General features: G+C 42.5%; 1 protein-coding gene across 1 annotated transcript in view; it reads right to left on the reverse strand.

The window, feature by feature from the left end:
- Positions 1-3,456: 3,456 nt before the first annotated feature.
- The window catches only part of CWF19L2 (CWF19 like cell cycle control factor 2), a 125,723-nt gene continuing 111,313 nt past the window's right edge, over positions 3,457-17,866 (reverse strand). Inside the window, exons 17-18 of the mRNA XM_077298403.1 lie at positions 6,171-6,272; positions 3,457-3,749 (exon numbers count right to left, since the gene is read on the reverse strand). Coding sequence (XP_077154518.1) covers positions 3,609-3,749; positions 6,171-6,272 — 243 coding nt within the window. The 3' untranslated portion in view covers positions 3,457-3,608. The remainder of the gene's footprint in view (positions 3,750-6,170; positions 6,273-17,866) is intronic.

Below are 17,866 nucleotides of genomic sequence, written 5' to 3' on the forward strand. Positions count from 1 at the left end.
AGCTTTTACTTCGATGTCAAAAAAGTTCAATTTTGGTCTCATCTGACCACAGAACCTTCCTCCATACATTTGGGGAGTCCTCCTACAGGTCTTTTAGCAAACTCAAAACAAGTGTTACAATTTTTGTGTGTAAGTAACGGCTTTTTCCTGCCCACTCTTCCATAAAGGCCACCTATATGGAGTGTACGGCTTATTGTGGTCGTATGGACAGATACCCCAGCCTCTTCCAGGTATCATCAGATTTGGGGATGTTATGTTTTTATAACCCAACCCTGACTTGTACTTCTCAACAAGTTTGTCCCCGACTTGTTGGGAGATCTCCTTGGTCTTCATGGTGTTTGGTTAGTTGTGCCTCTTGTTAATGGTGTTGCAGCCTCTGTGGCCTTTCAGAAAAGGTAAAGTGCATATACTGACAGACACGAGACACTTAGACTGCACACAGGTGGACTTCCTCTCACTAAGCATTTGACTTATGAAGAAAATTGTTTGCATCAGAAATTTTTAAGGGCTTCATAGCAAAAGGGGCGAATACATATGCACATGCCAATTTTTAAATATTTGATCCCATAAATTTAATTTATGCCTATATTTTTCTCACTTCACCAATTTACACTATTTAGTGATAATATATCACACACAAATCAGATTATATAAAAAAATAAACAGGTTGTAACGTAAGAAAATAGGTTAAAAATCAAAGGGGGTTAATACTGTTACAAGCCACTGTATCTGAAGCAGTCTATTCTGTCCTCGGTAGTCAAATAGGAGTTGAATAAAAAAAAAAATAATCTAGTCTGTAAATAACCAATTCTGAAATTATATTATGTAGTGAAAGGAAATATCTATGCACTAAGGCTCTTTTGCTGGCACGGTACGATAAATATAATAACTAGGACAGGTTCTGGAATCTCGGCAATAGATTTTAGTCTGCAGAGCAGAAGTCTAATCATCCGTGGAGATGGAATTTCTGAACACATCTCTTTCTAAAAAGAGAATTCCCGTTTCTAATCTCATTTTTTGCATTGGGGGCAGTAAAGATTAAGAACCTTCATTTCCTAGGTGTGTGGTGTAATAGAAAAGAGTTATTTGCAGATGTTTTACTGTTGGGCCTGAATATAGCGATAAATAACTGAACTGGTAACTCCAATATAGACTCACACCTGTGCCGACCAGTGTGGTATTGCTGTATGGAGGTGAATGAAGCCAAGCGGCAACACAGAACACAACCTGTTGTACATGCGATGATGATGGCTGTGATCTCTTCACATCTCCCTTGTGACTTCAGTCTAACGGAATCAACACAACGCTCTCCTGGAACCACGATGCAAAGGAGACCAGTGGTGCCCAACAGGCCTGATTGATAAACGCTGTTTTTTGACTTCTCAAGAGTACATTTTGATTCCCACCCATCCAGAATGAGTCAGCACCAGAGGTTTTAACCCAGATTCAGAATGAGCCAAAGGTTTTCATGTGATGGCTCTTCTACGGTGATTCAAGCACTACACAGTGGACCAGTCACCACTAGGGTTGAGCGAAACGGGTCGTTCATTTTCATAAGTCGCCGACTTTTGGCAAAGTCGGCGTCTCATGAAACCCGATCCGATCCCAGTGTGGGTCGGCCACGTGGAACGCGAACTTGGCGCCAAAGTCGCGTTTCGGATGACGCCTTCCCCGCCATTTTTTTGAGCCAATTAATTGTGGGCAGTGTGATGACATAGGTTCCGGCTCCTGCGGCATCATAGTGCTATGTTACGTTTTCGGACGTAGTAATTTCCGGAGTCAAAAAAATAACATATGCCTTGCACGGAGGAGAGAGAGAGAGAGCGCGAGAGCGAGCGAGAGAGAGAGAGAGAATAAAAAAAATTATTTCATTGACATACATTGGGTTTCGTGTTCCGGGTCCGGAACCCGACTTTACAGTAGAATCGGCCGATTCCATACGATCCGACATCCGAGAAGGTCGGGTTTCACAAAACCCACCTCGATCCTAAAAAAGCTAAGGTCGCTCAACCCTAGTCACCACCACTCTCGCAGGAGCCAAATGTTCCTGTTGATTTTTTTTGTTTCCATACATGACCAGTAGATCTATGGTACATCCTCCTTCCCTGAAATAGTGCCATCCTTCTCAATGATTTACGTCTGATATTGCAGCCTTATTGAGGTGAATGGGGGTTGAACTACAATGCCAGACATAGTCCGTACAGTGGTGCTGTTTAGGGTCTTTATTGAAACCTATCACCCCAATGATCATTTCTGAAAAAGTAGTCAATGTGACTTTGATAAGGCAACGTTTAGATGATTTCTGACGCTGGATATCCAAAATGGTTATGACTATAGGATGTTCGCTCATTAGTATTACTTCTCGTTTACAGAGGGTCTGTTGTCTTGCTAGGATACGTGTCCACCTTCAGGATGGCCGGCGGTTTGGACGGAGCGGCAAACCCGCTCCGCCCTAAGCTCCGACCCCTTCTGTGACGCGATGATGCCGGATGTGTTCATTGCACACATCCGGCATCATCGCACCCCACACATAGGGCCCTGTGATTTACCTTGTGGCGGCGCAGCGTCGCCGCAAGGTACACGGACATGCTGCGATCTAAGACGCACCGCATGCCCAGAATCGCAGGGCCACCGGGTGCATGTTACCACGCATAGTGGAGACGGGATTTCATAAAATCCCCCCCACTATGCTGTAACATCTGGACGCTGCGTGTTTGACGCTTCGACTCTGCGCAGCGTCAAACACGCAGTGTTTCCTGAACGTGAACACAGACCCTTAGTGTTCCTATATCTGTCTGTCCATGAGATATAGCCCTCCATCCCCTATGTATAAATCTAGAATCTTTTAGCTAAGTGGGTGTGATCCTCAACTCTTGTGGGCGTCTTCAGCACCACACCCCCTTGGCTAATAGGTCAGATTTCTATACAGGAAAGAGAAGGCCATCTCAGGAACAGAGGAATGCAGGAACAAAAGGAAGATCATCACCAGATTCAGGAGAACAACAACATTTACACCAGGTAAAAATAATTACGTTTATGACAAGAGACCGCTCCACCAATTTTTTTTCATGTTAAACTGGATACACAATGTAATATTACCTGCCGAGTGGAATAAAAGGTTTTCACTTATTTATATTTTTTAATTTTGCCTCTGTTGTAGAATTCTTAGCATCAAAGTATTTGGCACTTAATGAGTTAACTTTTGTTAACTCCAAGTGGGTGTTATCAGACAGTTTTCACTGGGGGCGTGTACTTCTTCTCCCTGTATGATGCTGACCAATCAAAAAAAATACCTTTAATTCCTAATATCTCTGCAATAGAGAGGCTACGTTAAAAAAAAAAAACTATAATGTTTTATTTTGCTTTGCATCTTCTATGTGTTTGTTAAGCCTACATTATCATTTAAACATGAAAAAAAAACAAGAATTTCAAATAATTATTAAACTGAGGCCAAAAAAAAGTATTTACAAAGTTTATTAAAATAATTTTACTTTTTTTCTGTTTTCAGATCACACTTAAAATAAAAAGATAAAAAGTACCCGGTGTATATAGTGAGCAGTAATATATACACACAATGTTACAGTTACAATACATTTACTGCACAGATGTTACTCTTTTGTTTTTGTGAAATCAAAGGGCTTCCACCACTGTGCAAACTGTAAAACCTTCTTCCTCTGATCGTCAAAGTTCTCTCGCACGGCTTTTCTCCAGACTCTGGGCTCCAGATCCAGCATGCCACCGATGATTTCCTAGAAAACACAAGCAAGGTATGAAACTGCTAACCAGATGCCACCCAAGTTCCTCAACAAGAAAAGAGACTGTCAACCTTACAAAAGAGAAAGATCTAGTGGTACGATCACTTACTGATAAGCTATTAGAAAACAATATGTAGTAATGAGGTGTTAGTTAATTTTTTGTAATCTCGTGTGTCCTTTCACCCCAGAACAGCACCAATATTGGCCCATTTAATGTGAACCCTAGTTAAAATAATTGGTCCCTGAACCATCACTGCACAGTTATACAGGATGGCAACTGTTTCATGAAGAGGTCACTGACTGAAATAGGTCTTGAAGCACAAAGAAAAGAAAAAAGTATGAAATAAGGAGGTGTAGTCTTCATAGCAAAGCTGACTGGATTTTCTAGGACCCAGCAGATGCTGCTTCTCTACACCCAGAGATCACACTATCACTGGGTCTGGAGGCGGAAGCACTGTCAGTGTTTTCTAATACAGGTCCTTCTCAAAAAATTAGCATATAGTGTTAAATTTCATTATTTACCATAATGTAATGATTACAATTAAACTTTCATATACTATAGTTTCATTATCCACCAACTGAAATTTGTCAGGTCTTTTATTGTTTTAATACTGATGATTTTGGCCTACAACTCCTGATAACCCAAAAGACCTGTCTCAATAAATTAGCATATCAAGAAAAGGTTCTCTAAATGACCTATTACCCTAATCTTCTGAATCAACTAATTAACTCTAAACACATGCAAAAGATACCTGAGGCTTTTAAAAACTCCCTGCCTGGTTCATTACTCAAAACCCCCATCATGGGTAAGACTAGCGACCTGACAGATGTCAAGAAGGCCATCATTGACACCCTCAAGCAAGAGGGTAAGACCCAGAAAGAAATTTCTCAACAAATAGGCTGTTACCATTGAGGTGCCTTGATACAGCACTCTGAGAAGTCTGTTGGAAGGAAACAATGTGGCAGAAAACGCTGTACAACGAGAAGAGGTGACCGGACCCTGAGGAAGATTGTGGAGAAGGACCGATTCCAGACCTTGGGGAACCTGAGGAAGCAGTGGACTGAGTCTGGTGTGGAAACATCCAGAGCCACCGTCCACAGGCGTGTGCAGGAAATGGGCTACAGGTGCCGCATTCCCCAGGTAAAGCCACTTTTGAACCATAAACAGCGGCAGAAGCGCCTGACCTGGGCTACAGAGAAGCAGCACTGGACTGTTGCTAAGTGGTCCCAAGTACTTTTTTCTGATGAAAGCAAATTTTGCATGTCATTCGGAAATCAAGGTGCCAGAGTCTGGAGGAAGACTGGGGAGAAGGAAATGCCAAAATGCCTGAAGTCCAGTGTCAAGTACCCACAGTCAGTGATGGTGTGGGGTGCCATGTCAGCTGCTGGTGTTGGTCCACTGTGTTTCATCAAGGGCAGGGTCAATGCAGCTAGCTATCAGGAGATTTTGGAGCACTTCATGCTTCCTGGCACCTGCTCACAGTGCCAAAACCACTGGTAAATGGTTTACTGACCATGGTATTACTGTGCTCAATTGGCCTGCCAACTCTCCTGACCTGAACCCCATAGAGAATCTGTGGGATATTGTGAAGAGAAAGTTGAGAGACGCAAGACCCAACACTCTGGATGAGCTTAAGGCCGCTATTGAAGCATCCTGGGCCTCCATAACATCTCAGCAGTGTCACAGGCTGATTGCCTCCATGCCACGCCGCATTGAAGCAGTCATTTCTGCCAAAGGATTCCCGACCAAGTATTGAGTGCATAACTGAACATTATTATTTGATGGTTTTTTTGTTTGGTATTAAAAAAACACTTTTATTTGATTGGTCGGGTGAAATATGCTAATTTATTGAGACAGGTTTTTTGGGTTATCAGGAGTTGTATGCCAAAATCATCAGTATTAAAACAATAAAAGACCTGACAAATTTCAGTTGGTGGATAATGAATCTATAGTATATGAAAGTTTAATTGTAATCATTACATTATGGTAAATAATGAAATTTAACACTATATGCTAATTTTTTGAGAAGGACCTGTATATATGTCACAGTCGTATATTCTATAAATGAGTCCTTAGGTGGGCCATCATGTACAGGAAATGGAAATAGTGCATCATGGGATGGAAATATGGGGAATATATCTATTCTTGAGTGATTCAAGTCCTTCAAATGTCACGAAATGCAGTCAGTAGAAGGGTTTACTATGGACCATTGATTCACAATGTGACAAATGTGATCACTCTGAATTTTACATTGCTTTTAGTCGCTGAGTAAGTGACTTAAGAGAATTTTGGATCCTATGCTAGAAGGACACGAAGCAGGCAGCGCATTACCAGGACAAGAAGCTCCTACTAATGTTCACAACCAATAGAACACGGAAACCTGAGAAATGTTCTGTGGTCATCAAGACAAATACCTTGCCAAAATAATGTGGGAACTTGTTATGGTCTTCAATAATGTGAGCAAAACCTCCTTGTAGTCCAAAATCCACTGAGAAATAAGGCAAGCCTTTTGGAACCTTTAAAATAAATGAATAAATAATCAGTTAAGATCATAGGGCCAAGCAGAATGTGATTATTTTAGCTAATTTCCTTAGAGAAAAATATTTAGCAGCATTGTCCATTTTTAAATAATCTCTACTAAAGTAGTTATTTAATTTTTATTATTTTTTTTTTTAAATCAAACTTTTATTGAACACCAAACAGTTTACAGCAGAATATTTTACATGTCGTCATACAGTACATATACAGGAATAGTACCAATATAAACTATTTATTCATTCTTTGCAAGGAATACGTCATGTGCCAGTCCTTAATATTGACCACACATATACATGTAAATGAGATCTCCTCTGAGACTTTTTTTTTTTTTTTTCTTTCCACACCAAAGGTATTGAGATGGCGAAGAACTGGTAATGGTTTATCAACTACATACTGACATTGTGTTTCCAGAAAGGAGAGACCAGGAGAAGACTTGGACGTGATCAAAAGACTGTGGATGCGGGAAAGTGCAATTCATTTATCTATTGGGTGTAAGTAATTGGACGGTTTCCTCAAAACTTTATCTAGCGCCAGTCTATATACTGCCCGACATATTTCTTATCTAAGTCAAAGTACATAGTGGACCAGCAGGAAGATCAATGATGCAATGCTGGAACAAGGGTAAAATTGGTTAAGTATAGCTGTTTTCCTACCTATTTTAGATGTATTTATGGATATGGGCTGGTGTTTAAAGGGATTGACCAGTCTTGGAACAAAAGTCTGCAGTCACTCTAGACTTCAGAATTGTGACAGCACGCGCTGTGCAGGCCATCACAACTTTCCGGTATACCCCAGTGTGAGCAGGCGATCTGCACTGACAAAGTGACTACACACTTTTGTCCAAAGCCTTGACAAACCCTACGAAGGGAATTGGTCAGTAGATTTTTGCTGGTTTCTGAGAGCGGCATGATGTAGGGGTTCTGTGTTTTGCAGTTTCAATAAAATCAGTGCATCCTCAAGAGGAGATTATCACTGCAGGACTAGGCGTCTCTTGTTTCCTGGTCCAGCCACGCCCCCACCACCAATTAGCAGTTTTGTGTCAATATATATTGTACACGGGAATCTGCCAATCAGCGGTGTGGGCGGGGTTATACAGAGCTCAGCGTTCCGCACTCTGCTAGTCTGTAACAGAGAAAAATGAGGATCTATTACAATCAATCCACCCAGAAAATATCGTGACACATCGCTGGAATTGGGGTCTCTGGTTCTACACTATGCTGCTGTCAGATCCCTTTTAAATAACTCGGTAAACCCTTTTACAGTTTTTTTCCCCACCACGCCCATAGGTTTTTGCCAACAATGAATGATCTATTGGGGTCCAGAAATAGGGAAAAAACACTGATCCCTAAAACAAATAGTCCCTTTGGTTTAATTTAGCTTTATGCAGACCATACACATTAGATAAAATCTGGCTGACCTTGCCAGCAACTAGACTATCCATCATGTACTGTGACCTATCTGTTGCTGGAAAAGTAAAAGCAAAGTGTGCTGGTTTTCAGGAGGGCTGTGGAGTCGGTAAGCCAAACCTCCGACTCCTCAATTTCCATGACACAGACGGACTCCACCAATAAGGGCTCCGGCTCCACAGCCCTGGTTTTCAGAATGCTCAATCCTTTTTTCCTCCATGGGAGATAAGCCACTATTAGAGGTACATTTTTAAAGCTTCTGCCTATGGAAAAAACCCTGCATGGTGAGTTGAGCATTCATGTTTATGGTGCAATCGAAGGGTAAAGCTGTCCTTATACAACAGTTATCTCAAATGTATGACCGGCATTGGTGAGGAACCTAGCTTAGTCCATCGTAGTCTATGAGATGGCAACTTCAGAAGAAGAATGTGCCACCACTATTCCATTTAAGCAATTGGGGCGACATGGCTCGAAAGGTGGATATGGAAATTTGGGATAGACCAAGATATTGTAGGGCAAAAAAAATAGGTAATATTAAAAAGGAGCAGATTAGCCTGGTTAAGTCACAACGCATCCTGAGCCATCGTACCGCGCCCCACATCTATAAATCCTTCTTTCATTTCAGCATGGTATTAGAGGAAGCACGTATGGAACGAATGGCTGATGACATGTGAATGGAAGCGAGAAAATCCATATGGTGTCATCTAAAAAGGTGAAGAGGTCTCCAAAGTCAGACAGGTTAGGAATAAATAAGAAAGCTCAATTCCATCCGGCACTGGGGAATATTCGTCGCCTTCTTTAATAAGCCACATCGGATCTGTCCCTTTCATGTTATTTATAGTGGAAAGAAGAGATCTGAGAAAGGACCTTCGGTGCCTCCGACATTTACTAGTAAGAATTATAAATTCGTCCTTTTGATCATTAAAGATTTTTCAACCTAAAACACTTTTTGGTCTATTACTTTAAAAACAAGCTAATGCCTGACTTACAGTTTAATATACTACATAGCTCTGCAGGATAGAAAAGGGTCTGGAACCGTGTGAGAGTTCAGGAGGATTAGTATCAACCTCGGATTCACGGATGGGTGACCACCAGATCAGTAAGTAGTGGAGCACAACGTTTCGCCCCTCAGACTTAGCAATGCTTAACCTGTGCCCGCAGATAACCCTTTAACTGGTACTAAGGGAATAAATAAGTTTAGTTCTGATTAGTAATGAGCGAGCGTGCTTGGATACGGCGTTATCCGAGCACGCTCGTGTCCTAATCGAGTATTTTTGGCATGCTTAAAGCTATGCGGCTGTTCGACATCTGCAACACATGCAGAGATTTCCTGTTTGTTAGCCAATCCCTGCAGGTGTTGTGGCAGACGAACAGCCACGAGACATGAGGCCGCGGCAACTCGAGCATTTTTTTTTTTTTATAAATGTCGGCCATTATCAGCTTGGAAGGGTTTCCCACAATCAAAGTACATTTTAATCAATAGATCTGGGAATAATAATATGTTCCACAATTGGATGTGCTAAAATAAAATGTTCCTGTGCTGAGATAATCTTATACATGTGCCCCCTGCTGTGTACTGTGTAATGGTCGTGTCCGACCATGCAGAGTTGGTCCAATTCATGGTCAGCACATTCCACAGTTCCTGGCTAGGGAGGGCAGGGGTCTAAGTCACTTAGGATAAGGGAGTATACAGATGAAACAGCAGGGGCTGAAAGATGCTACATTCTGGGGTAACACATTTTCCTGCCTGTTTTATCACAGGAGCTAGTGTTTCTGCCACGTCACCAGGCATAGGAGGTCATCATAAATCAATTCAGTGATGTAGGAGCTTCAGAGGCAGCTAAGCTAATATGTCACCGATTTGATTTATGAGAAGCTTACACACTGGTGACGCAGATAAACACTCATTCAAGCTTTAAACATGCCTCCATCACACCTATCCTCAAAAAGCCCTCTCTTGACCCATCCTCTGTATCTAGCTATCGCCCTATATCACTTCTCCCCTATGCCTCAAAACTACTGGAACAACACGTCTACCTTGAACTGTCCTCCCATCTCTCTTCTTGCTCCCTCTTTGACCGCTTACAATCTGGCTTCCGGTCACACCATTCCACTGAAACTGCGCTAACTAAGGTCACCAATGACCTCTTAACCGCCAAGAGCAAGCGACACTACTCTGTTCTCCTCCTCCTCGACCTGTCGGCTGCCTTTGACACAGTGGACCATTCCCTATTATTACAGACCCTCTCATCCCTTGGCATCACAGACTTGGCCCTATCCTGGATCTCATCATACCTAACAGACCGGACATTCAGCGTCTCCCACTCACACACCACCTCCTCACCTCGCCCCCTATCTGTTGGAGTCCCTCAAGGTTCAGTCCTAGGGCCCCTGCTCTTCTCCATTTACACATTTGGCCTGGGACAGCTCATAGAATCTCATGGCTTTCAGTATCACCTCTATGCTGATGACACACAGATCTACATCTCTGGACCAGATATCACCTCCCTACTAACCAGAATCCCTCAATGTCTGTCCACTATTTCATCCTTCTTCTCCGCTAGATTTCTGAAACTTAACATGGACAAAACAGAATTCATCATCTTTCCCCCATCTCATGTGACCCCCCCAACGAACCTATCCATTACAGTAAATGGCTGCCCACTCTCCCCAGTCCCACAAGCTCGCTGCCTCGGGGTTATCCTTGACGCTGATCTCTCCTTCAAACCACATATCCAAGCCCTTTCCACTTCCTGCCGACTTCAACTCAAAAATATTGCACGAATCTGTTCATTCCTCAACCAAGAATCTGCAAAAACCCTAGTCCATGCCCTCATCATCTCTCGCCTTGACTACTGCAACCTCCTGCTCTGTGGCCTCCCCTCAAACACTCTCGCACCCCTCCAATCTATTCTAAACTCTGCTGCCCGACTAATCCACCTGTCCCCCCGCTATTCTCCGGCCTCTCCCCTCTGTCAATCCCTTCACTGGCTCCCCATTGCCCAGAGACTCCAGTACAAAACCCTAACCATGACGTACAAAGCCATCCACAACCTGTCTCCTCCTTACATCTGTGACCTCATCTCTCGGTACTTTCCTACACGCAACCTCCAATCCTCACAAGATCTCCTTCTCTACTCCCCTCTTCCCACAATCGTATACAAGATTTCTCTCGCGTATCACCCCTACTCTGGAACCCTCTACCACAACACATCAGACTCTCGCCCACCATCGAAACCTTCAAAAAGAATCTGAAGACCCACCTCTTCCGACAAGCCTACAACCTGCAGTAACCACCGATCGACCAAACCGCTGCATGACCAGCTCTACCCTCACCTACTGTATTCTCACCCATCCCTTGTAGATTGTGAGCCTTCGCGGGCAGGGTCCTCTCTCCTCCTGTACCAGTTATGACTTGTAATGTTCAAGATTATTGTACTTGTTTTTATTATGTATACCCCTCCTTACATGTAAAGCGCCATGGAATAAATGGTGCTATAACAATAAATAATAATAATAATAATAATTCTTGTGTTACCACAGGCAGGGAAACAGGATAGCTCAAAAAGTAGCAGGTCTGAGCCGCTGCTGTTTAATCCGTATACTCACTTATCATTAGGTGACTAAGGCTTCCTCCCCGGGCCAGTAGCTGGGGTAGGTGCCAACCACGAACTGGAGCAGTTCTGCATGGTCAGATACGGCCATTACACAGTACACAGCAGGGGAACATTTACAAGATTATCTTAGCACAGGAACATTTTTTTTTTTTTAAAACACATCCGGTTAAGAAATTATTACACTGGTCAACAGCATTTTTGGTGCCAAAGATATTTCATCGAATTTAGGGTATTTTTGGGGTGCTGATTCTGAATATGCTATCAGTTTTGCCAGATTGGCTCAAGTTTTTGAGATTTTTGGTATCTTATTTATAGCACTTGTTGGTAAATGCGACACATCATCTCATTAATTTCTTTGGATTAGTACTTGAACTGAGCAGTTCTCAATATAGTTTTGTGTTAATTAGTGTTCTAAAAGTTTGTTCATAGCTTGATTTTTGCACTAACTTTATGTTGTTGTCTGTTTTCCAGTGAAAAGCATGAACTCATCAAGAAGTTGTCTTAACGATCCAGACTCATTCTGTTACATTTGTGGTGAATACACACTGCCAAAACATAGAAGAAACATAACAGACTTCGTAAAAAAAGTGTATTTTGCCTATTTTGGGGTTATGCTTGGGGACCAAGACAAGTTTTGGGCACCACACATAGTGTGCAAAGCATGTATCGAATTATTACGAAAATGGAGCAAAGGACAAAGAAAAAGCTTCAAATTTGGTGTTCCAATGGTGTGGAGAGAGCCAAAAAATCATCATGATGACTGTTATTTATGGTAAACACAGGTACAGGCACATCTTCACAATGAGGGACAGGCCTTCTTGCAGATTCCATGTTACTCCCATTTTCGTCTCTTATGCTTATTGAATCCTTGCACTTGCACTGCACAGAAATAACAGTCATCATGATGATTTTTTAGCTCTCTCCACACCATTGGAACACCAAATTTGAAGCTTTTTCTTTGTCCTTTGCTCCATTTTCGTAATAATTCGATACATGCTTTGCACACTATGTGTGGTGCCCAAAACTTGTCTTGGTCCCCAAGCATAACCCCAAAATAGGCAAAATACACTTTTTTTACGAAGTCTGTTATGTTTCTTCTATGTTTTGGCAGTGTGTATTCACCACAAATGTAACAGAATGAGTCTGGATCGTTAAGACAACTTCTTCTTGATGAGTTCATGCTTTTCACTGGAAAACAGACAACAACATAAAGTTAGTGCAAAAATCAAGCTATGAACAAACTTTTAGAACACTAATTAACACAAAACTATATTGAGAACTGCTCAGTTCAAGTACTAATCCAAAGAAATTAATGAGATGATGCGTTGCATTTACCAACAAGTGCTATAAATAAGATACCAAAAATCTCAAAAACTTGAGCCAATCTGGCAAAACTGATAGCATATTCAGAATCAGCACCCCAAAAATACCCCAAATTCATTAAAATATTTTGGACACCAGAAATTTTTTTTTTTTTTGTTGACCTGTGTTATTATTCCAATATGTAATAAATAAAATGCACTTTGATGGTGGAGCAACCCCTTTCAAGATTAGTGAAGGTTAAAGATTTGTTAAAATACTAATTAATAATACTTAGAATTAAGTAGCAGATATCACTGGGATTAAAGTGGTTATCTCAAAATTTGATAAAGTCAAAATATATTTCTTTTTACCCCCATTTAAAATAAAGAAATGTAAAAAAATAAACATATCAAAATATAAAATTAAGCCATAAATTAAATAAAACGTAAAAAAAAAACCAAAATGCCAAAATTGCTGCTCACACCTCCCACAAAGAAAACAATAAGAAGTGAAGAACATGTAGTATGCATCCAAAACAGTATACATAAAAAATGTATTTTTTCCTTAATTTCACTGCACTTGGAAAATGTTTTTTTCACGTTTTTCAGTACATTGTACAGTACAATGAATGGTGTCATTCAAAACCACAACTTGCCATACAAAAAAAACAAGCCCTTACATGACTAATGACGGAAAAAAAAAAATAAAAATTATGGCTCTCGGAAGAAAGGGAGGAAAAATAACAAAAACAAAACGTTACGGGGTCGTTAAGAGGTTAATGAATTTGATAATTTTATATAAGCTGCATACAACAACCACTAAGGGGAGCTTAATGAAAACAAATGAAATCTGTCAGCAAGTTTTTGCTATGTAATCTGTGAGCACCATGATGTATGCGCCGAGACCCTGTTTCCAGCGATGAATCACTTATGGGGCTGCTTGACGTACTTTTGATAGGATCCCTGTTTTCTTTGTTGAAGATGTAGCAGCCAGCCCACACATCTGATTGGCAGCTTGCAGTGTACACTGTCAGCAAGCTGCCAATCAGTGGTGGAGGCGGAGTTACACAGATTAGCCTGACTGGTCTGCATGTGAGACCTAGTCCTCTAGTGATAATCTATGTCGGATAAAACACGGATTGTATTGAAACTAAATCACACAGCCTAATAAGTGACACATCACTTGAATCGGGCTCTCTGCTGCTACATCATGGTGTGCTCAGATTAAAATGTCAAAAACCTACCGGCAGATCCCTTTAAACATACAACCAGTACGGATTCCAACAGGAGCTATATATGAGCCCCAATGGGGACAGTGACAATAATGTTTGTAAAGTGCGGTGGAATTAATGGCGCTATATAAATGAGTAAAATAAATAAATAAAAAAATCTGTGTGTGATGAGCTCCCCCTTGTGGTGGCTGCAGGTAGCCATTATGACAGTTTCACCCAACAGGGAGCTTCATCATGTACTCATGTAAAAGTGATTAAGGGTTCCAAAAAATAAATAGATTAATAATAATAATAAAAAACATTACTACAGGCAAATAAATAAAATTAACAGTATATTTATTAGTTTCTTATAGAGTTACGGAGACATAAGTGTTTAATCTATAAAGAATTATGCAAGAAATAACTAAGAAATAGATTAAAGTACAAAACTTCTTCTTTGTGAGACGATGACATTATATCTGACATTCAAAATGTCACCGAGAGCCCGCGGGCCGCTCCACACAGAGTGTGAGATTCGTCATTATAGGAAAAGCTACATCTGCAGACAGCTCGACCTCCACAGGAACGACGAGAGGAGAGAGCCAGGCTGGACGTCTGCGGCAGATTAATGGCGCAGCATTACCAGCGGATCACACCGCGCACTATGTAGATGATGGATGGCATTACTGAAAAACACCGCAACATATCCCCTACACTGATCTCACATAATCTCGTCAGAGAAACAATGGAGAGAATCGCTCATCGCTCCAAACATTTCATACAAATTGGAATTAGAGGTAATCTGAAAAGCAGGAAAGCGATCATCTCCGGTATGAAGACACAGCCGAGCGCGAGAAATAACGGAGCAGGAGAATACAGCCAGAGAATGGCCCCCGAAACGTTTCCGCTCATAATGGCAGAGCATTTCTAAATCTAAACATGGGCAGACTAAAATCTGACTTTGGAGTGTAGCCCCCCATGCCTTTGGGTTTGTATTTGGTGATGACCTTGGGGGCTTTGCACCAATTTTCGCGATGCCTCTTTTTCCTATCGCTAGATGGATAACGCACCACTATTCTTCTTAAACTGAAATATCCGAGAGATGGGTTCATAAAATATCCCAGTTTTTTGTGCTCTATTGGAGCACTGCCTGCTTTTTTTCTACTTTTAGAGTGAACCTTATGTCAGTGTCCAGGGGCTCACACCCGCTATTCCACCTTGCTGCCGCTATGCTGTTAAATGGATAAAACTAAGGGGTCACACTAATCATTGATTTCAGGATTTCCATTAAGTCCCATTGCCCCCAGTGTATAATATGTGGCCCCCTTGCCAACCGTGTATGACATCTGGCCCCTCGCCCTCTCCCCCCCTTACAAAACATCTGGCACCTTGCCACATTACCCCCCCGTACAAAACATCTGGCCACTCGCCCACTGTATGACATCTGGCCCCTCATCCCCTTTTACCCCTGTACAAAACATCTGGCCCCTCGCCCACTGTGTATCACATCAGGCCACTCACCCACTACCCAGTTTAAAACATCTTGCCCCCACCCCCAGTGTATAACATCTAGCTCCCTCCCCCATGTATAACATGATGCCACGCGAGTAAAACATGCAGCCCCCCACCGCGTGGGTTTAACATGTGGCTCTCCACCATGTGGGTATAACATGCAGCCTCTCCCCGTATAAAACATATGGCCCCCCTGTGTATGACATCTGTCCCCCCCTCTGTGTATAAGATTTGGCACCCCGCCCCTCGCCTCCTCAACGTATAACATACGGCCCCTCCGCCTCCCCGGTGTATAACATATGGGCCCCTCCGCCTCCCCGATGTATAACATACATCAGGGAGGTGAGGGGCAGTATGTTATACACCGGGCAGGCGAGGGGCAGTATGTTATACACCGGGGAGGCTGAGGGGGCCGTATGTTATACATCGGGGAGGTGAGAGGCCGTATGTTATACACCGGGGAGGCGAGGGGCAGTATGTTATACATCGGGGAGGTGAGGGGCAGTATAACATACTGCCCCTCGCCTCCCCGGTGTATAACATACGGCCTCTCACCTCCCCGATGTATAACATACTGCCCCTCACCTCCCCGGTGTATAACATACTGCCCCTCGCCTCCCCGGTGTATAACATACGGCCTCTCACCTCCCCGATGTATAACATACTGCCCCTCACCTCCCCGATGTATAACATACTGCCCCTCGCCTCCCCGGTGTATAACATACGGCCTCTCACCTCCCCGATGTATAACATACTGCCCCTCACCTCCCCGATGTATAACATACTGCCCCTCGCCTCCCCGGTGTATAACATACGGCCTCTCACCTCCCCGATGTATAACATATGGCCTTCCGCCATGCTGTCCGCCCTTACTAACATGTGACAGAATGACTGGTGGTGCAGAGCGCAATGATACCAGCATGGTCCTGTATAGGAGCCTCCAGGGTAACAAGTCAGGTCATGACATTTCTTCCCTCGAGAATAGAAGGCGGCACATGGATATTTGGACAAAGAATTAGTGGACAGAAGACGCCTCATCCTTTGCCTTTACTGTCTGGTAAATAACCTTTCATGTCGGTGTTTGGCGCATGATGCTTTTTGCAGCAATCAATGATCATATTTTATGTTTACAGAGAAGAAGCCACATAGAATGTTGGAAGACTTATAGATCGGATGACCTAATGTGAGGGAATGACTGTGGAAGGTCTCATGGTTTTCTTTAGTCCTCCAGATAAGATTCTCAGACATTTTCCCATTTATTACCCCTTTCCTGACTCCTAGCACATTAATCACGCCGTACCATACGCTTCTGCCTGACACCATTTCGCAGATCCCGGTGTCTCCTCCATACTCTACATTAACTGATCTGACCCCATCTCGTCTCCTCCACCTTGAAAGTAACCGGCAGTAATTAGCTTATCCGTTCCTTCCGCATGGCTGTCTTCTTTCAATGGAAATTATTTATAAAGAGTCATCAGTCGGGCGGTTTATTATCTTATCTAATTATAGTGGAGTCATTTCCGAAATGTATTCAGGGAGATAGGGAAACCTCTGTCCATAAACCATAATAAAAGTATTATACTGCTGATATTCTGTGTAACGGAATAACCCCCACCCCCCCAATTTTTTTTTATTTTCCAATAGGAAATGTATTGTGTTTTTTGTACTGATTGAACAGCATTTTATAGAAGTCACAGTGACCATATGGACCCAGTAAATCTGGAAATCACCCACTGACTTCTGTAAGAGAGTGTTATGGGCATGCTCTGTGAGCTGCGCAGAGATCATTGTGCAGAGAGGGGAGAGGAGGTGAGCGGTGACCATCATGTATTGTGAGGATATTGGGTTATTTATACACGAGCGATATCCTTCATTGTAATCCTGCCTCTGATGATAATGTGACTGCTGGGAAGTGGTCTCTACAGATCGAGAAGTACGAGACGGTACTGAAGCTAGGTGGTCAGTATTGAAACTGCAAGATTTCATTTTTAAGATACCGATGTAGCAAAATGGAAATAAACTTATTATACTAATAGCCCATTTTTTTGACAATGTGTTTAGTATTAGGCACGTGGATGTCATAGATGGGGGGGGGGGGCTTCCTGCATGGGACCCCATCACTTAATTAGGAAGAAGAGCAACCACATTGAGTGACTCTCACTGACAGACTAGATGAAGCCATATATATTACATGGTCATGATGTCAATTTCCTCTACACAGACACAGTATAAGGAAAAAGTACTGGAATCAACGAATGTCGTTCCGCATTCAGTCCCACTGCCCCCGGGGAATAACACCCTGCCCCCGCCATGCCATCTGCCTTCACTGACCGATACCAGTGCGGTCCTGTGTAGGAGCCACCGGGGTAATAAGTCAGGTAATGACGTTTCTTCCACCTCAATATTATCACTCCCAGGTGATGGTGAAATGGAAGGAACCGCAGCAACTCAGCAACAAAAGTGGAGACCACTTAACATTCGGGGTCACCGAGTTCAGAAACGTTACTAACACTCTGCTGACCCCA

This window comes from Ranitomeya variabilis, chromosome 3 (assembly GCF_051348905.1).
Source record: "Ranitomeya variabilis isolate aRanVar5 chromosome 3, aRanVar5.hap1, whole genome shotgun sequence".
Taxonomy (NCBI): Eukaryota; Metazoa; Chordata; class Amphibia; order Anura; family Dendrobatidae; genus Ranitomeya; species Ranitomeya variabilis.